A 20067-nucleotide genomic window follows, 5' to 3' on the forward strand; every position below is an offset into this window, starting at 1 on the left:
CTTTGTAAGAACAGCGAATAAGAAATAAACATTTTTCTTTTTAATCCTCAGACTATAAACCATAGTAATATCGCATGTATGCTAATACTTTTAAATAGACAACGGCGTTTCGCAGATTTCGCCTCTGTTTTCAAATGTCTCAGCTGAAAAGGTAGTCTGCACTAACTTTCCTTTCTCTAGGAAAATTAAATAAGAAAATTAACTTTAATCAACATTTCTTTAGATTAATATTTCACTAATTTTCAATGCCACCTAATAAAGAGAAAAATAACTCATACCGTCACGTTTAGTTACAGGTGCGTATTTAGAAGACCGTCCGTTGAGTGAATCGATAGCAGCTGAAAGAGGTTTCCATTGATTCTGATCAGCCAATCAGAGCACGCACAGCCTTCAGACTTGTTTCGCGTATCGCGCTTTGATCAAGGCCCTCGTGCATTTTACAGCATTCGTAGACTTTCGAAATGTTGAGCTGGTTCATTTTTTGCTTTCTAGCAGGCTTGCAAGCTTCTTTTGGGAACTATGTTCCCATTTGCCAGCAGGCAAGTGAACGGAACGTATCTAGCCCAGAACTGCCTACCTTTCCAACGGCCTTCTCGACCTCTGTAGAGGTAACCATCGTCAACAAGAACTACACTGCCATTTACAAGGAATTCTATGACCTAGCCGCGAACAAGGGTAGCTTGCAGCGAACAAAAGATGGAAAGACAACCCGCTCTATCTACGACTACAGTTTAGACGAGAGAATCGATTTGGATATGAGTGCGCAAAACTGTTTCGTCTCTTCTATATACGTAGGACCACGTCATTTTAATTTCTTCGGAAACAACAACTCGCACATCGAAAGCGTCTCACAATTGTTTCATTTTGCAAAAAGGTTTAACGAAACCTACATGGGTGTTGTGTCCATTCGAGGAATCAGGTAAGTGCATAGAAATATTTTGTTGAAGTAAACGGTCTCCTATAGCCTTGCAACATAGAGCTTAAAATGAAATTGAAAGGTATTTTCGCTTTCGAATCACGTCTCATGCTATGTGTGTCAGTTTCAATACGTTAGTTTTTTTGAAGTTAACTTCAGTTAAGAAGGAGATTATGGATGGACAGGTGCTCGTAATATTAGACTTTATTTGCAGCGTACTTAAGGATGAGACACAGTAAAAGCAGCCATGCGTGGAAGAGGATTCTGTACATGTTTTAGAGCGATTCGATACGAAAGTGGCTAGCTTCCAAAGTTACTTAAGCATTTTTGGATTTTCTTTTTCATTCTATTATTTTTCTTTAGTCGAGACAGGATTTGTGTTCACTGATATGTGAGCCATGTGTTTTAGCTGTGCAAGTGTTTTACATTAGTATGTCGTTGATCCAGTACTCAAGAAAGTCACGTGAAATTCATGCATCAGTGACATTTAGAAAGCAACCCATTCACTAGTGTTTTCATTACCAACCGAAAATGATTCAGCATTATCAAGGTTATACTATAATTGCAACTAGATGATTTTTCTTCACCCAAGCAGAAATAATTAATGATTCATTTATAAAAATAAGTGACATCTGCTTTTTTTGGTGTGTTTTCACCCCTTTCGCCCTGAAGATATGAGTATTAATTATCTGTACTGTCAGACAATTTTATACCCCATTCACAGTGATGTTTTAACTTGTTTAGAACCTGTTTTGTTAAACATTGTTTAAACCTGTTGTCTGCAGAGAAGCTGCTTAAACCATTGCTGACTTTAAATTTATGCACATTGAAATACAAGTCAGGCCCCATGTAAAGGGGGTAACCAAGACAACCCTCCCCCTGAGTTACCCTGGGTGAGTTAACTTATTACTTACTTCTTTACAAAATTCAGCCAAACATTTACATGAGGTTGTAAACTCCTCTTGGTTAGGCAAGACAACTCAGGAGGGGGAGGGAGGGGGGGGTGTTGGGCCAAGGTGCAAGACAACTCGAACAGAAAATGCATGCACATGGTAAGACTGGGATGTTTACAGCTATTTTTTTACCTGTGGTTCATCATTTTGTTGATTATGTAACTTGGCCAAACAAGAGTCAGCAGGTGTATGTGTCAAATTTCATATAAATACTCTGTAAAGTTGTCTCAGGGGGAAGTTTGTCTTGGGTACCCAAGATCATATAAATGGGGTCTTAGTGACTCATGTTTGAATCCCATTGAAATTAAAATTTTTCAGGTCTCTGCTTCTGATTTTCATTCAGTTTAACCCAATTAACTAAGCATGTTTTGCTGGTGTGGATGGGATATTGTATTGTTTGCTCAAACAAGAGTACAAAGTTAAATCAAACAGTATCTCCTTTTTGATTATTTTCTATTCTCTCGCCACATTTCTGCCTGAAATACATTGACATGGTGAGCAGATATTATTTTTAAGTCACACACAAGAGTGAAAAGGTTAAATGTTATGTTGCGATGTTTACTATATTTTGGTCATGAGCAAGTTGCCATCTTTCTAAATGGCAGCTTTCAGAAATAGATAAAATTTGGTTTTTGCATAAATTTCAAGTTATTTACAGGAGCAAAAAGTAGAAGGGCTCACATAATTTTTTTTGTGTGTTTGATAAATTTTTGCATGCAATTATATCTGTGATACCTGAAGTTACCATCATACTGATACAGTGTACTTGTTGAAGCATTTTGATTTTAGTTACAGTGCCACAGTAGTTTGCTTCTTCTCCGAGACACGAGTTATTTCATGCTTCACTTCAGTAAATGTTATGCAGTGGTCACAACATTTCAGTCAGTGAGCAGAATATATGTTGCATTTAATTTTTCATCACATTAATTTTGAAAGTTCAACTAGTTAAAATTGAACCTGTATTAAGTGGCAGCATATCAAGCAGTCACCCTGTAATAAGCGGTTGGTTGTCAAAGTCCTAAAATTTTCCCTCCCTACACATTGACACCTACGTGTAACACGTGTCTATCCAAAAGTTAACATTTTGGAGAAACCGGAAAGTAAACACAATGCGCAGTCAAGTTTTATAAGTCATCTTTTCCCAAAAACAAGTTCAAGTGAAAGAACACCATTTAAATAACTTGCTTTCCACGAAAAAAGCGATAGATGCATATTGAGTTTTTACTCTAAAATCAAGATAAAAGATAAAAATCAGTAAATTTTTGCGCACGTGTGCAAACAAGTATGCAGATCGGATTTCAAAGTGAATATGCAAATTTATAAATAAGAAGAAAGACGAAACTGACCAAGGAACGTTTCGGGAAGAAAGCTTTATTCAAAACAGTTCTTGATTTTCTGTTAGAACCGAAAAACGTACGAATTTCTTACGTGTGCGAAACCCACGAAGTAGAATTCATCATGCATAGATCGATGTCTACTTGACTTCACGGCAAGAATATTGCGCAGCGTTATGTTGAAAATACTAAAAGTTCTACGTTTTAACACAAAATCTTCTATCAAATACTTTTGGACGTCTCATTACTCAAACATGATATTTACCGTGCCTTGGAATCTGCATAATGTCCCTAGGCCTCGCTTGAAGTCCGATAGTTTGGTGTTCACTTTACGGCCCTAATTCGCATCACTTTGGAGTATTGTCGACTCGAAAGCTTATTCTGTCGCTTTTAAGACCTTGATGTCCATTATTTTTCAAGCAGATTACTCTATAGTATTTTTTCTTTTCATTTTGTGTTCCAGGAGGTCTAAAATGGTCGGAAAGAAACAGAAAATCCGACTTGAAAATATTGAGAGTCGGCCGCGCGTACGCCATCTTTTCATATTTGATCATTTCTTGTGAACGCATAAAATGTCGCCTCTGTACTACCCCCTAAAGTAATCGAAATAACTGCGCAAAACACGGATTCTGATTGGTACATAGATCCTCTAACAACAGAGAAAGTTTGGAGACAAAATTCTGCTTAGTAGGGGAGATAGGGGTGGAAAGCGTCTCTCGCGCAAGTCCCCCACGCGGCACAGGCGGTTACGGGCGGTTCAGGTGTCAATGGGTTATTAAATTAATTACTATAATATTCACCTATGAGAAGTGGTAGTGGTAATCTCCATTGAGTCCTGGTTAGAGGCTATTGCAGATGAAATAAAGTTTTGGTTTGCTTTCCACTACAAAATTATATTGAAAATGTTTTTTAGGCAACTAGCTGTGACTGAATAATTTTGATTTTTCTTTATGAAGGAACGGCACTATGCATAGTCTTAGCCTGCAAGGTTGTTGTTTGGTCTTGTTACGCAACAGGGCAATAGAGTGTTGCATGACAAGACCAAACAACAGCTGTTAAGGAGACTACAGGATGCATGGTACTGATGCACTTTAATTTTTTTATTTAGACACCAGTAGCAATAGACAATTAAAATACATGTGTCTGAGGTTATTTCAGATAAATTAGAAGGTTTATTCTTTTTGCAGTCCATTGAACAATAATTTCATTTGTCTTGGAATCTTTTAAAAGTAAATGCTCTGTTTCTTTTACAAAAATGCAAACATCAGTTAAAGAGCTGTACTTGGTGTCCAATTTCAACCTACTCACCCAAAACAATTAACTCTTGCGTGGGTAGCTACCTATGTTTCTATAAATCAAGTTAAATTATTTTCTGATTAAATTCTCCTTGTCAGCACCTTAAGAAATGTGTAAAGAACAGTATGGAGAATATGCATATTAGGGTGTAAAGATTTGAGACTGTATTTCTTTGAGTAGGGTTAGGATTAAGGTTATTTTTGTTTTTGAGATTGTTTGTGTCAAGGTTAGCTTTCTCAGGGGGTTATGGTTACATGAGGTAGCCATTAGATTTGGCTTGCTGCCTTCTGGTGTTTCTTTTCAATAATATACCTACATGTAGTTAGTGGGAAGGTAATGAATTTTTCAAATGAATTACTTACGGCTTGGAGTGCTGCTTTATTGAATTTTGCTTTATCTAACTTGTCTTTTCAGATGCAATCATTGGAGGGCTTGTGTTGTGCATGGTAATAGTTCATATTACTTGGACTATTATTTTTCAGTGCCAGGTTGGAAAACAAGTTGGCCCAATGCAACAGTGGTGCGGGCTGTCATTAATGGTACATCTGTCAGGGGTGGTGCCCCACATGATTTTTATCATGTTTATGACTTTTTCAATTTCCGACCTGGTTCCCCAAACCCATCTGAATTTCAGCTTCCCAGTGGATATTTCTGTGCAGGACTTAAAGGTTTAAACAAGACTGTCCCTAAAGTTCCTTCAGCGTTTAGTGTGAACTTAGAAATGGTTTTGAGAGGCACCCGGAGAAACAGAACTTTCTTTGTTGATTCAAATTTGCAGGTATGGACATTAATGTGTATTAACTCATCTACTCTATTATTAATTGAAAATGTTTACGACCAATAATTAATATGTAACATTATATTAATTCAATCATTTATTTAATTCATTTTGTATTAATTTTTTTGTTCAATGTTTGTTCTGTGGTTTTGTTGATTACCACAAATTATGTCTTTTTTGTACTCTTGCTGATGAGAATCAAGTTTCTAGAATTATTTGCTCTTCAAATTGTGCTAACAGGTCTCTATTTCCGGATTGTGGAAATATTTTAATTTATAAAAGCACCGGTCTTAATCTGCAAGATGGTATGGTGGGATGTACTCAGTCTAAAAATCAAGGAATTGGATTCACACAATTTTATGGAAGTTATGAAGGTAGAGCAAAACTTCATATTTAACACTTCTGACACAAGTATAATAGACATTTTCTTTTATTTAACAGGAAATTTATGACCTTGAGAAAAAACTGTTCTTGGTGAAGTACCCAAACTGGTTTAGTAGCCATGGTCAAGTTGTAACAATCCATGATTTCAACACAGGAATTTCTTACAATATATCAACTGGCAAGACTGGGCCAGTGTGCAACATATCTGCTCTGTCTTCTTTGACACGAAGTTGGGATGTGTATCGTGACGGACACCACCACATTCGCATGAAGACAACTCATCAGTTATTTAACACACCTCAAAGAAATGGGTCATCTCCCCTTATTTACAAGGGTTCTTCTACTGTGCGTGGAATTGATGTAGACATCTGGGTTGGAAAGGGCATGATCAAAAACAGGACTTCAAATGAGTCGACTGAGGTGATCATTATACAACACAATTTTTGAAAGTTATGCAGTACCATTTGTAACAAAATCATAGCTGCATACAATTCCAATTAATGACAGCAAAAACTTGCTAGTTGATTTATTTCAATAAAACTTTTAATACAATATTGTTTTATATGTACAAAACTGTATTCTACGATGGAGGGAGTTCATACTTTCTTATTTAGTCTAACCAATTTCCAATTTCAATTTTGATAGTCCTTCACCCGCTAGTAAGTTCTTTTAGCCCTTTACACCCTAACATCAGTATTCATATTCTCCATACTGTTCTATGTACATCTACTAAAACTTATTATAACCATTGTCTAGTTTCTTTCTCAAAATTTGTCATAGTTGTGATTAATTTGTAACAGGACTTTGTGTTGTCCAATTCTGTTGGTAATCATACTTGTAATTAACAAATCAGACTTGTGCTTCACAGTCATCTGATCTTGTTAATCACTTGTATGATTAGAGACTGAATTGGACTCCACTCAGGGAGAAAAAAAATCAGACAGACTCACTCTTACAGTGCAGACTTTTAATCTAGATATCTTCCATGACTCAATTCCTTTGTATTATCAACAGTAATTGTTTCTTACTGTTATAAATAGTCACAACCCTCTTTGGTCTCTTTAAGATTTAAATCAAGGGTGGTCTGCATTTAGTTATTCAACTGTTTAGGGAAGAATAGTTACATTTTCTGTTTGAAGTAGCCAGAAATTATTAGTCAAAAGAAATTAAATTATGTTGTGTGCTGGTGTTAAGCTGAAGAAGTACTTCTTCCTTATTTTAATTACAATGATTTTTTTCCACTTTGTGCTTTTGTGTTCATTTATAGGCTATCTTTGAGTATTCCTTCTCAAAACCAAAGTGGATATTCATGGCAGGTTCACAGACCAACCAAACCCAGGTCCCTGTGCGCCTCGACATGTACACATCAGATGGACATCACTTGATGTTTAACATGTTCAATTTTGATACTAAGGCTGCGGAGACAACAGCCTTTGACATTAAACCTTGCTTCAAATGGGATGAGCAACGCTATGTTCAGTTTAACCTTAAAGGTCAGAGAAATAGCAATAATTGTCTTTTTCTTGTGGACATCCCACTGATTCTTAATACTGTTTTTACGCCTGTTAATAGTTTTGGCAAGCCCAATCAGCATTATCATTGGCATTATTATTATTATTTCTATCATTATTATAACTGAATATAACGGTAGTGTTTTTATTATCAATTATTAGGGGTTTCATTTAGTTTTGTTATGAGGAGATGCTCGTTGGAGAATAGGCAGGCAGAAAACATCACTTAAGGTGGACCACTTCCTGTCTTGTATGGCTGAGCTTGTAGAGCTCAAAGTACTCAAAGTAATTAGCACCTTACCACAGAGAAATTCTGGTAACCCATCATGCCAAGAAAATTTGGTTTTGATGTCACTTTTCAATGTTTTCCCCTTCATCTATGTAATAAACTCTGTATTACTATACAGCATTCATGAAAAAATGCATTGTGGGTGCAACGCATAGTTTAAATGTAAGCAACTGTTGGACAATGCATTTTCACATTCCTTACTAATCAAGAGGACACTTTTGGAGGGTCCAAATGGAAGGCAAAGTATGTTAGAAAATATGCACATCTCTGAAATGCATGGTACCTACAACTTGAAAACGGAGGAAAAAAATTTACTTCCTAAGTTTAGTCTGGGGCAGCGAAATAATATATGTTAAAGACATTGTGGGATAGTAGTTTTGTAATTTACTGTTGATCGATTAAATATCAACTCTCTGACTCTTTTAGGTAATTATGCAAAATATGCTGCCTCAAGGGAGTTCAAGTTATCTCTCAGCAAGACTATCAGTGAAGCAGCAAATGTGACAATTGTCAGAGTAAATGGAATGAGGGTAAATGATTTTAATTTTTACTTAAAAGTGTATATGGACGATAAGAGCATTGATGACAGTGCTAATATTAATTGTTTATTCACTGAAGTGGAGGTGAACAGTGGTGGCTATCTTCCAAGCCACAAAGCCACAAGATACAAGTATCCAGCACTTTCAGTTCAGTTCAACAGTTCAACACTGCGATGAATGTAATTGTTTTTAGTAAATGCATGCTTCACAGGAACCAAAATCAATTTCTTCTCTTAGGCTGCTTGGAGGTGAAAAGTACTTTCAGCTAAATTCTTTTTAACTAGCCGATCAGCATGCCCAAAAGTCTTTATTCACCTGTATGGTATATATGGATGTTAGTTACACTGGATTTTGGATTAATGTAGTCTAAAACGAATTTGCAAAAATCAGCAACCTTTATCATGTTGAGAGCTGGTGCCACCAAAACTGGTATAAGTTAGAGTCATATTGACGATGAGAAATAATTTATTTAGAATTTGACATTTTAATAAACAATTATTGGATGCGGTTTTTGTGATATCCAGAATAATCAAGGTCAAGGTAGGGTTAATCTGCCTCAACCTTCAGCTTAGTCTGATTACCCTTACCAAGACATTGATTATTCTAGATATATATAAAAAAAAACAGAATCTGATGATTGTTTTGTTACACATTGAACAAAAAAAGAAAAGGTTGCAACAGTAAGTTGAACTGGTAATTTATTTCTAAACATGTAAAAATATACATATCAACAGGCAACACAAAGTGCACCAACTTGACATGATACCCTTAGAAATCATGCACCACAGTCATACATGACATGACTACCCATGACACGTGGTGTTCGGCTGATAACCCCTATCTCAACCTTGATTATTCTGGATATCACAAAAACCTCATCCAATAATTGTTTAATATGCTGTCAATTTTCAGTTAATGGACAATGAGGGTCAAATGACTGTTGCTTTCATTTTGCTGAACAAAACAAAGCCTGTTGTTGATGCAGAGGTTACAATATATCCTGAAAATGGTCTCAAGGATGCAGTGGGTGCCTTAAAGAAAACAGTTCAGAGTGGAGCATTCAAAGTTAACTTCCAAACCAGTAAGTTAGAATAGCTTTTTTTCATGTTATATTTTTCACAGCAAATACATGTAGTAAATTCATATGACAGAGTGGAGAAAAATATTTCAAGCCTTAGTTGACATACTATGAAGGTGAGTTTTGATTAACGAGAACTACAAGAAATTTATTGTTTTTGACTGGTTATCAGCAGCCCAATTTCACCACTTGCATGGGAGCTACACTTTTCAAAGTAGTGTGTAGTTCCAAAGTCCAGGAATTGAAACTAACCAATATACATCCAACAATCCCTAGAAGATACATTTATTGGTAAAAGTTAATTTTTTTAGCAGCTTTAACACTTACCAGTAACTGTTGACTGTTATGTCTTGACAGAAGCCATACCTGCTGAGAAGTCTTCATTCAGAGAAGGCCTGGTGCCAGCAACGCCTCCTCCTGCTCCACCCAGACCAACAGAGAAACCCACAGGCAAACCAGGTCCAGGGGATAAAAGTGAAGTCAAAACAAAGGGTGTGTCAAGTGGTGCAGCAGCTGGAATTTCTATCCTCATGCTCGTAGTTGGAATATTTGGAGGCTTGGTTGTTGCACATGTGATCATGAAGCGTCGTGGAACAAGCTTGTTCCAGTATCAGCGTCAGGCATAGCTGTAGTTGTGTTCAGTTAGTTGTTTACAGTATAACCCCTTTTGTATTACTCCATTATGCTAAAATGTTTTGTTCCATTTGTGTTAATAATGAGCATAATTTACATTGGTCCAATGTTGTTTACAGTATAACCCCTTTTGTATTACTCCATTGTGCTAAAATGTTTTGTTCCATTTGTGTTAATAATGAGCATAATTTACATTGGTCCAATGAATGTAGAGTAAGCATCTAAAGCTGTTATGGGTTTTCTGCCTCTCAAGTCTGGTTTCATCATTTTAGAATATCAGGTACAGTACAGTGCGAAAGGGAGTGATATGAGTTACAGCAAAAGTGAGGAAGCCACAGTTGATCTCAGTTTTAAAAAATGGATTGTTTAAGAAGCTTCTCTGAATTGTAAGATTCTGGCAGAATCAATAGTGTTAGCCATGTTTTATTAATTTTTTAAGTTACAATAACTGAGGAAGTAAAAAACTTTTTTAAAGATCCACCTAATCAGTTGTTGGGGAATCTATGTGGAATCTATGGATCTATGTGCAACCCAAACATATAGCCAATCCCTTAATCCTTTAACTCACAAAGTTGAACAGAATATCAATTCTGCCTCTGTATGTGTCATAAATTTCTTAAAGTTTTAGCATAGGGTATTTTGGTCATCAATCTAACAATATCCTATAGCTTATATTTTCAGGCTTCGATCTCTATCACCTTTCTGCTGTAATATGAAAAATGCATTTTTTTGTTGCTCTTGGGAGTGAAAGGGATAAAATAAGCTGATGAGAGAAATAATGTGCTCTCTATTGTTTTCCTTTGTGACCAGATACATGTACAACATATTCACTAGACGTTGTATGATACTAGTACAGAATGCATATGTACGAAATGCATTTGTTACAAAGAAGGCATTCTATCTAAGCATTCATGTAATTATTTACATTTTGTTTAGCACCTGTGCACTTGAAGTTTCTTAAACATGTATTGATAAATGCATAGTCACATTGAAGTGGGAATGGGAACTCTTCTCACTGACTCTAAAGTGTAAAATCTATTCTTTCATACAATATGCAGACTTATTTAACTGTGGAATAGCTATAAGCTAACATAATTTAAGCTAGGTATAAGTGGTAAGTGTCTATGTCCATCCATTTTTTAACACCTTGTAGTAGTTAGAGGAGTAAGATTTAAAAATGTGTGGGTAAGGTATTTTTATTTATTGCTGAGCTGTTGATGTTCATTATTATTAAAACATCAACTTCAAGGAAACAATGTTTTCCTTTAAGTAAATAATGTGTAAGGTGGTGGCTCAATGTGAGTCAGTCAGCAACTTTATGTGATTAAATTGTGGATGAAAAGTTTAGGAAGTTAATGTTGATGCTAGTCAAGGGGTAATTTCTTGGGTAAGTAGATTTGATGCTAATGAAGACACTACATCCCCTTTCAGTTCCAACTTCCCCCTACTTTATTAGACAAGATAGTATGATTGTCAGCCCTGTATTTGTTGTTTGCGTTATCCTTATAGTCTATGTGGAATTAAGAGACAAAGAAATTTGTGGAATGCTCCCAAATGAAACTGGGAGAGTGTCCTGGAAGGTTGGTGTGAGGGCCAGAAATCTACCCCATCCCACGATGGGGTAGAGTTGCCGCCCAAATTTCTGCTGAACTCATTCCACAGCAAATTTTTACTCAGAACCAAATATCTATTCCTGTTTTTTGTTTGTTATTCCCAGTCCATTCCTTTTATCTTATCTTCTATTGCCAGCCTCAATTCATCCTTTCAAGCTCTTCCTTGAAGTGAAGGAACCTGAATGATAAGGGGAGCTGTTAGTGGTTTTCAATGTAGCATACAGTCATGTAGAATTGATAATTATTTCTTTGAGAGGCATACATAGAATGTAATTCTATGTAATTAGGGGTGACTTTAAGTGTGCAAGTAGAATTGTTCCTTGGTCGCAATCTTAGTGCCAAAATTGGAGTACAAAAGTTACCTGATCATGACAGAGGAGTGCAGGAGAAAGAATTTGCACTTTGCACAATCTTTTTATATTTTCAATGGATTAATAGAGCCTAATCCAGTATTGCACTGTTTTTTCCCTCCAGCATGCACCCAAATGTTAATCCTCTACATTGCATCCTCTCAATAGACATCAGATGCAAAAGTAAAAACTCATTGTGACTATGTACCAGTATTTACCTTTTTCGACCATGGATTTATGTGCTCATAGACAGCTGTATTCATCAAAACAGCTGCAAACATCTAACTGGTGGTGGAACACGATGAAAACAAAGTCTGATTGCATTTCTTGCTCCTAGGCACACAGTCCATAGCAAATTTTAGGACTACTTATTGGCCCTGCTTCACACTTACCTTTTTTCGCATTAGATACACTTTTCTCGTTCTGAACTCGGTCTTCCTGCTTGACTGTTGAGTAGCACCGAGTCTCACTCTTTACTAAAGCCTTGTAGATGTGAAGCGATCTGAGGAACATGATCCATCGTCCACAGTCTACGAATCCGTTCCAAACATACTATGTCTAGAGCATAGATACGAGGCGCTAGGTCACGTGGTTAATTATTTTGGCGGCCAGAACTAGCCATCCTGTAGGTTGAGTCTATCGACAATATTAATTTGCCTAGTGGTTAGATGTTTTGCGTCCAAGATGACTATTGAATCATAAAAATGAGAAATTACCTTCTTTAAGAACGGCCGATAAGCCCTTTACCGCTTTTTGTTGGCTGGAAATAAAGGTGACTTAAGCACAATATGAGGAAACTGATTTAAAACCTTGATCTACACAATTTGAAAATAACTTTGTAGGTTGTGTTTGCCTTAAGTGTTTCCTCGAGAATGGAAGAGTTTCAACTATCTATCCGCGCTCCGACTGACAAAGAACCGCCTGAAGGTGAGTTTTCCCTCAAAGATGGTTGTGCTCTCTATCTAGACAAATACTCGATTGTTACTAACTAGTGTACGAGGTGATTTTGATCGATGGCCAAAACCACTGAACAGTTGAAACAGTCACACGCTTCACTTTATTAAAGATTTACATTCTTTGCTAATCTTTTTCAGTAATTCCCTTACTCAAGCATCTTAATATTTATCGTTGTAGGGGACCTTACTTTGACAAATTTCACTGCATTCCAAAATTCAGATCAGGTTATAATTTGTTCTGCTGAACACGTTTCTGATGCAGACACGGTAAGTTTTGTATCTAGGATTCAAACTTTGTTAACGATGTAACTTAGAACATTTAACTTAATTAAAACGATTTTTAAACGATAAAGCGCGATGTCCTACACAGCTCAACATATCATAACCGAATTTCCCGCCAGCAATGTGAGTTAAACTCTGATGAAAATGAAAAAGAAAAAAATGACGTTAAAAAAGAGGAAAAGGTTTATTATTTTGTTTACGGCGATATTTTAATTTCTTTGATCTTCTCTGTTCCAGTAACAAGTTATAATAAAATTGCTTCAATGTCACATCTAGGAGAAAAAATGAATCTTGTTTTTCACTATTGCTATCTTTAGAGTCTCGCAGGTGCTGGATTTTTATTCCCTGCCAATCAGTCAAGTCAAGGGGTCTCAGGTACAATGTCTTGTCAATAGAAATATATTGGTGTGTGTGTGTTTATGTGCAAGCTTATGAGGGCCACTGGTTTATCAGTTTGTTCACTGTTATGTGTTTTACTCTATAAAGAAAATATATTATTATTTTAACTATTATTGTTATTATTATTATTATTATTATTATTATTATTATTATTAAAAGTTTACTTACATAGCCTTGCAAAAAGAAACCAATTAAAGTAACTAAAAATTGTGTGAAGGCCTTAACAGATTTTATCCTTTCTCACTGATTATTTCAAAGATCACAGTGTACCTTGTAGTAAGTCAGTTTTGACTTTATCAATGCCGTCACCCATGGCTGCTCTAGTTCCAGTGACAAACAGTGACATACCAGTGCAACAGTTACAGGAGCAAACTTTGTCACCAAAATCTGGATTCTTCTCAAACAAGGAAGAACTGGATAACAATGATGCCATTTCTGCTGAATACCAGCTCTTAAATTATAACAGTGAAGAGGAAAGGGGTAATGATTGTTCCTTCACATTGAACCAAGAAAATTTTAGCACTGCAGTGATTGATGATGAATCTTGCGATGACAGCTTTATGCAAACCATGAATGATTCTGCTCATGCTTTCAATGAACAATACAGAGTGAAAAGAGATGTGAGAGAGACTTTCCCTAATGTTCCAGCAGAAGCTTTTTCTCCAGAGGCATTCTTATCATCTATCCCAATGTTTTGCAAAATCAGCCAAAAGAGACCAGCTACAATACGTCCTAAACTCAACACCAATGACACTTCCAGTTACTGTGAATATGGAGATGCAGATCAATGCTATTCCTCACCAAGTGCTGGAGTGGTTATACCCAACAAAATCTTACACTCTGCTTTCTTTATGCCTGGGAACAGTCAAGGTGTTCCTATTGCACCCAAACCATGTCCTAATGAAAAAGTTTCCTGTTATGTGCTGGTGGTTCCAGCTCCACTGTATTATGAAAATTGTGCCCCACTCAAATGCCTTCAGACGCAGCAAGAACAACATGAAGAAGATGTTGACTTTGTACCATCCAAAACTCATATGGTAGTAACAGAACGTACAATTGCACCTGAAGGTATTAAAAAAAGTCCTATAAAATTGGTTTTATTACTTCATTTAATTGATGTTTTCTTTCATTTCGTGTCACCTTTTAGCTTAAATTTAACCTTTGTCAGCTTAAAATTCACCCTCAGGCCCTTTTTTTACTCTAGGTTTTTTTTTAGCCTTCCATGTTCTTGTTGTATGGACTGTTTTCATGTGTTGTCATTGTTGTTGTTGTTGTTGTTTTTTAAAAACCATAGAAACATTTCCTTATAAAAACTGGCTAAATTACATCTCAAAAGCAAGACTTGAGGGGGGAATTAGCCATTCTGAAGTAAATAAGTTAAAAGGCTCCAATTGCTTGATGATAGAGAACTTTTCCTTCTTCATTTTTATGTGAATTGCCTATTTTTCCTGAAAGAAAATTAAACTTGTTATATACACACTGCAATTTTTCCTCACCTTTTTACATGAATTCAGTCTCTTTATGTTCTTTCTGTCTTTTAGGATGTTTTGATGATTGTTTTAAGCCAATTAGTGTTGTAATGTTTACATTTCAATATAGTCCCATTGTTTCGATCAGTCTATCACAAACATGAATAGGTCATGCCCTAGGAGGGTGGTATGTATTTCCATAAAATGAAACCGAAAGGTAACAGTCTAAAAAACTTCCTTGTACCTTTAGGGTTTTGTTTAGGAGTCTATGTGCTATGAACTGATAAAATTAGAGTGACAAATCAATTTTGTAATTGTTCTTATAAGGAGGCACCCCCTTACAGAATACAGAGTTTGAGCATCATTCAATGCAGTGGAACCCACACCCTCTAAAGCCAGTTAGAACAGCCTTACCTTCAACTATCTTGCGAGTGTCACCAAGCCCTCATGAAGGCAGTACATCCTCTCCCATAATCACTGTCTCAACTACATCCACTCCAATCCAACCATTGCAAGGCAGAAAGCAACAGTATGTTATTGCTCAAGGAAACGACAGACACTCCAAGGGGTTGTCAACGTACAAGGACAGTTTGACAACTCCCACAGGAGAAGAAAATCACCAACCTATTTATCTGCAAGGTACAGAAAGATGGTGTGAGTTTTCCTCACCGAAGAAACACCTAAACCCTATCTTTTCTTAGTCGTTTTTCTACTTTTAAGTTATGGAAAGTACCATTACATGGGTAAAGCATCTATTGTGTTTTTTTAAAAAAAATTTATTTTAGGTCTACCGCCTCAAGGTTTCAGAAGACTATTGAAGAGTAAAGAAGGCTCTGGCTCAGAAAGAACCTCAAAGGTGATTTACCTTAAATATTTATGAAAAACTAACACTAACCTGGAGATAGTTGCACAAATTAGTTATCTACAATCAGGCCCTGGTTCGAATTAAATTTTACAAGCTAATTGTTGTGTGTTTCTAGAGGTCACTGGCGCCACGGTTCTCTGAAGTTTCAACTTCACCTGGTCAAGAGGCAATAGTTCCACAAATGGAGAAGTCCCCACTTACCTGCATAAAGATCAAAGCACCTTATGAGATGAACGTTCCTCAGACTGTAAGAACGGTGAAGATTTTGTTCTTATTGGGCAACGAAGTATTTGATGCTTGTGAGTTTTGCATGCTGACATTTCCGCCTGATCTACAGAAGAGAGCATATCTTTTTGAAGCATTTAATTTCTTATAGAGTCTTTCGATCGTATATCGTGAAACCAAAAGCAAAGTAACCACAACAGCCATTAAAAGTCAAGGAAAGAAACATGTGTCACGAGAAGGCAAAGACAACTGATATGTACGTTCAAAGTGCGTTAAGCATGACAAAAATCGGGTAATCACGTCAGAAATTAAGTTCAAATTTGCATCCGCTCGGTTTGTACGAGAAAGACTTTCTTTCGTCCTGTCACATGCTTAGGACAAAGAAAAAATTGTGTATTGTCATGAGGAATAACGAAGCTCAGACCCTCGGATAGTATGCTCTGATGCTCTACCAGTCTGGATAACTGGTCAAGTCGCTCTAAGTCTTCTCGCCCGAAACTGGAGTTAAGTCGCCTGAAATCACGAGTCATGTCGCCCATTTTTCGTCATATGTTAAAACAGGTTTCGGGACATACGACTTCGTGCGAGATGACTGTAAACCTACCACTGAGCTAAGCCATTGCTAGGTTCGTATCTAACACGTGTCCTGCATACGGCTAAGATCAGCAGTCTCGAAAGCGTCGTGCGTGCAATAAGAACAAAAAAGAAGGTAAATTTTGAGCTTGGTGAAGAAATAGAAATTGTCACGGGCGTGGAAAGGAAGGGAGTTTTCGATTCTAAACTAATTACAGCATATATGTGGGAAAGCAGACATACTGCAATCTTGAATCACTTTACATCACCAATGAGATATTTTCAGGAATTGGCAGAAATTTTGTAGTGTACATCGGGTAACTGTGGCCATAGTTAGTAGAGGAGGTCTCCCCTACTAACTATGCTGTGGCGGAACATTGTTACGCCTCTATCAATGAGAAAGTGATAACATTTACTTGAGTTTATGCTTTTTCTTTTGCAGAATCAAGGCAGCAGCCTTCAAATAACGAGGGACCTGGATACCCGTTTAACATCTGCAGAGGAGATAGACCTCCAGACAACTGGTAGGCGACCTGATGATTCCACTGAACCTTTCTTTCCTCATCCCGTTGCAAGCTGTTACCTCCCCAAATTCTACCAAATGTCATTTATCAACCCTTTTTAATTGATCAGTTTTAATTAATCCCTTTTAAGTGTTATATTTGAAGAATGCATTATAAACATGGATTCCAAGGACTGTTGTTTTCTTTGCGCCCCATCTGATTCAAGGTTTACTTGAGGTCTGCTCCAGATCACCCTGACCTTGCTTTTTGTCTGCATGTATGCTTGGCTAACCTCAATTTTTTTATCTCACTATATACTTGCTTATATACCTAACGAAATGCTAACAATAAACCGGTTCCACTTAGTCTAGCTTTCTTACGCATAGTTAAATTAAGGAAATTGTTTGTATCTATAGTCAGTATAGTATCGGAATGCAGGGATAATCCAGAAAGTGAGCCTTCTTTAGACTGCAATGTTACCGAAAGTGTTGAAATTATAGCAACACCAACCACGACGGGTAAACGCGGAGAAGATAAAGAAAAGAAAAAGATCAGAGACAGGTTTGTTGCTATTTACTTATGTATAGTAGCGAGCAAAGAACCTCTTTCGAATTATGTAGTTCCCTATTAAACTCTGCATAGGCGAGTTGTAATGGTGCTGAGTTTATACTCTGGTCTTAGCCGGCTGAAGTCCTGCTGACGCCGGCCGATCGTCGAGTTGAACCTAGGTTCACCCGATGTCGTGGTAGTAGCGTAGTGGCGTAACAGTTAAGGCGCTGGTCTGACCTGACTGAGTCGCTGCGTTGTGTTCTTGGGTAAGCCACTATATTCTCACAGTAAAGTACTCCTTGTTGCTTTATGGCTTTACGTTATGTGGACCGGGATAAGTTCTGGCGCCTTGCTTAGCTCAGGGTGCAGAATTCACCTTGTGTATTCATTTAGTCTGCAAACTTCCCTTTGAAATATTAAACCAGTCTACTATTCAACCGTCAAGTAGTTCTATCGTGTTGATTATTTTGGCACTGAAAAGCCACTCTTGCAGAGTGGCCATTTAATTTATTTTTATGATATGTTTGTTGTCTCACAGACGGTATGATGCTGAGCTGAAGAAAGCGTTTTATCATCTGAGACAAGTAGTGCCGTGTGTTCAGCGGAATTCCACTCGAGTAAGTTTTCTGATCGTTTTTGCTTCAAGCAGTTCCTCGCATGTTTTTTACCGTTGTGTTAGCTGGTTTGCTGTGTCCGTAGTTATGAAGTGGGGGAAACACCTGCGGATAATTCTGCTCTGTCTGCCAATCAAAGCTTACTCAAATTCGTTTGTCTTTCATATCATTAGTAATTTATCTGTACCATAGGGGCAGATTTTACAAGAAACCATCAAGTACATCGGAATCCTTGAGAAGAAAGTTACAGGTAAAGCCGACTCATCTCATATACTTGGAGCTTGGGAAATGCTTTGTTGGACACTTCACAACTAATGATGAATCATTGTCATTTAGATGCAGGGCTGTGGTCAACTTTGCAGTCACTAGAAGCTCAACGGAATGCTCAATTACAAGGCTTTCCTGAAGAAACCTCAACAGTTGAAGAAGAACAAGGAATCACGATAGACAATTTGCTGTCGCCCGTGAGCCACGATGTTCCTGATATTTGTAACAACTTGGTCTTAAGAGCTCTAACAGAGGAAGAAAGTTGTGAAAATTCCCAAGAAGAAACAGCAACGGTGCTGACCTCACCTTTAATTTTAATCTCACCGATTTCGTTACCGACAGAAGAACGTTCATGCTCCTTTGTTAGTCCTGAAGAAGCTGTATCCTTTGATTCTGTGGATACCTACGAAGAGGGTATAACAGTGGCAGAGTTACCCCTGTCGGTTCCATTACAACATATCCAATTTTTGACAGTGGATCAAAGCGACGAGACTTCTGTATTAGCCCCTCAGTTACCAGAGCAGCCCTCATCCCAAGAGCCTCGTACTAGATTGATTCCTGTGGTAGAAGTCCCTGCCTTCACTAATGACAGTGTCTTCTCAGGGAAGTCTCACGAGGTGCAGAAGTCCCCGCAGCAAGACTCGTTCCTGAGTGCCGTGACTACAATAAGCCAGGAAAGTTTGAGTGATCTTGGTGTCACCCTGTCACCGCTTCTTTCTCCTCTGGGAATTTTATTCTCTCCTGAAGGGGATCGTCGGCAGGACCCTACCAATGCTGTTGTGGTGGAGAGTACGGAAGACACCGAGGCGATTTCGAGCTCAAGTACAGATCCTGCTTCCAACGACGTAATGTCAAGCATTTGCTCGGACATGACTTCCATAGCAGCTTCTGTAGAAGTTACTACAGCACAGATGAGCAAAAGAACTCTGCAAAATAGCAAGACAAGGAAAAGTCCCAGGTCGAGTTCTATACAGATTGTACCGTCCTTATCGCCTCAGTTGGTAGATGAATCAAAACGTGGCATTTCTCGATTTAATGACAGGCGTGTGCTGCAGGATCAAAGTAATTTTGACGAAGCAAATTCACCTTTGATTGGAAATGGAAGGGGACGCCGGAGAAAGCTGAAAGACCGCTCTCCTGATCTGGCCTTTGTCGATCATACTGACGAGAACTTCTGCTTCGCGACGGACCAAAGCTGCACACCACCCAGTAGGGTGTCAGGTGTCTTACTCACTGGCAAGAAGAAGACACCAAGTTCCCGTGGGAGAGTAGCAGCGAAGAGGGGGCGGCGTATGTAGCAGTTATCAACTGGTTTTTTTCACACGTTTTCGTCAAGCAAATGTTTTGAAATGGTATGAATTAGGCACGTTTTACAGACGTCTCTGAAAGGTTACAGAATATTTCTTTTATGCCATGTTTCCAAAATATAAGAGGGGGCAGGGCGATTGTGCACAGATTTGTAGGATCATTTCTAAACTTGTTCGTTCGAACCAGTGCCAGTGTTGCTCGGAGTAATGTTATTAATCATTCTAATAAATGCCACTTTTCAAACTTTTCCCGTTATCTTACGTACATCATAACAGCGGCATGATCGGTAGGAAACACCATAAAATGTGTCACTTTGAGTACACGTGCATGCATCATTTATTCACGTTCCTGCGTGACTCGGTCAAGTAAAATCGCGCCAATGT

The 20067-nt window shown here is 37.6% G+C and overlaps 3 protein-coding genes across 4 annotated transcripts; all 3 read left to right on the forward strand.

Moving 5' to 3' along the window:
• The first annotated feature begins 377 nt into the window (after positions 1 to 377).
• Positions 378 to 11053, forward strand: LOC131771602 (uncharacterized). The gene is made up of 7 exons (XM_059087419.2): positions 378 to 919; positions 4914 to 5277; positions 5719 to 6081; positions 6929 to 7154; positions 7888 to 7991; positions 8913 to 9081; positions 9436 to 11053. Exons 1-7 carry the CDS (start codon positions 462 to 464, stop codon positions 9702 to 9704), a joined length of 1953 nt encoding a protein of 650 aa, XP_058943402.2. The 5' UTR covers positions 378 to 461; the 3' UTR covers positions 9705 to 11053.
• A 1395-nt stretch (positions 11054 to 12448) lies between these two features.
• Positions 12449 to 14311, forward strand: LOC136279022 (uncharacterized). The gene is made up of 5 exons (XM_066162366.1): positions 12449 to 12601; positions 12809 to 12897; positions 13230 to 13287; positions 13570 to 14181; positions 14292 to 14311. The coding sequence occupies exons 1-5, from the start codon at positions 12547 to 12549 to the stop codon at positions 14309 to 14311; spliced, it is 834 nt and encodes a 277-aa protein (XP_066018463.1). The 5' UTR covers positions 12449 to 12546.
• On the forward strand, positions 14203 to 19807 carry LOC136284128 (uncharacterized). Of its 2 annotated transcripts, none has more exons than XM_066173955.1 (9): positions 14203 to 14379; positions 15108 to 15419; positions 15566 to 15636; positions 15761 to 15901; positions 16886 to 16967; positions 17363 to 17507; positions 18034 to 18112; positions 18302 to 18359; positions 18446 to 19807. In XM_066173955.1, the coding sequence occupies exons 1-9, from the start codon at positions 14346 to 14348 to the stop codon at positions 19672 to 19674; spliced, it is 2151 nt and encodes a 716-aa protein (XP_066030052.1). In that variant the 5' UTR covers positions 14203 to 14345; the 3' UTR covers positions 19675 to 19807. The 2 variants fall into 2 exon arrangements, with proteins under 2 accessions (XP_066030052.1, XP_066030057.1); XM_066173960.1 differs by having other exon boundaries at positions 15761 to 15892.
• Positions 19808 to 20067: the final 260 nt, after the last annotated feature.

This window comes from Pocillopora verrucosa, chromosome 1 (assembly GCF_036669915.1).
Source record: "Pocillopora verrucosa isolate sample1 chromosome 1, ASM3666991v2, whole genome shotgun sequence".
Taxonomy (NCBI): Eukaryota; Metazoa; Cnidaria; class Anthozoa; order Scleractinia; family Pocilloporidae; genus Pocillopora; species Pocillopora verrucosa.

Coding starts and splice junctions, on each gene's coding strand:
- LOC131771602 (XM_059087419.2), top strand. CDS start 462: ATGTTGAGCTGGTTCATTTTTTGCTTTCTAGCAGGCTTGCAAGCTTCT. Junction 5,278..5,718: donor TTGTTGATTCAAATTTGCAG/GTATGGACATTA, acceptor TTTATTTAACAG/GAAATTTATGACCTTGAGAA. Junction 6,082..6,928: donor CTTCAAATGAGTCGACTGAG/GTGATCATTATA, acceptor GTTCATTTATAG/GCTATCTTTGAGTATTCCTT.
- LOC136279022 (XM_066162366.1), top strand. CDS start 12,547: ATGGAAGAGTTTCAACTATCTATCCGCGCTCCGACTGACAAAGAACCG. Junction 12,602..12,808: donor TGACAAAGAACCGCCTGAAG/GTGAGTTTTCCC, acceptor TTATCGTTGTAG/GGGACCTTACTTTGACAAAT. Junction 14,182..14,291: donor TATGCCTGGGAACAGTCAAG/GTGTTCCTATTG, acceptor AAATGCCTTCAG/ACGCAGCAAGAACAACATGA.
- LOC136284128 (XM_066173955.1), top strand. CDS start 14,346: ATGGTAGTAACAGAACGTACAATTGCACCTGAAG. Junction 16,968..17,362: donor GATAGACCTCCAGACAACTG/GTAGGCGACCTG, acceptor TTGTATCTATAG/TCAGTATAGTATCGGAATGC. Junction 18,360..18,445: donor CCTTGAGAAGAAAGTTACAG/GTAAAGCCGACT, acceptor ATTGTCATTTAG/ATGCAGGGCTGTGGTCAACT.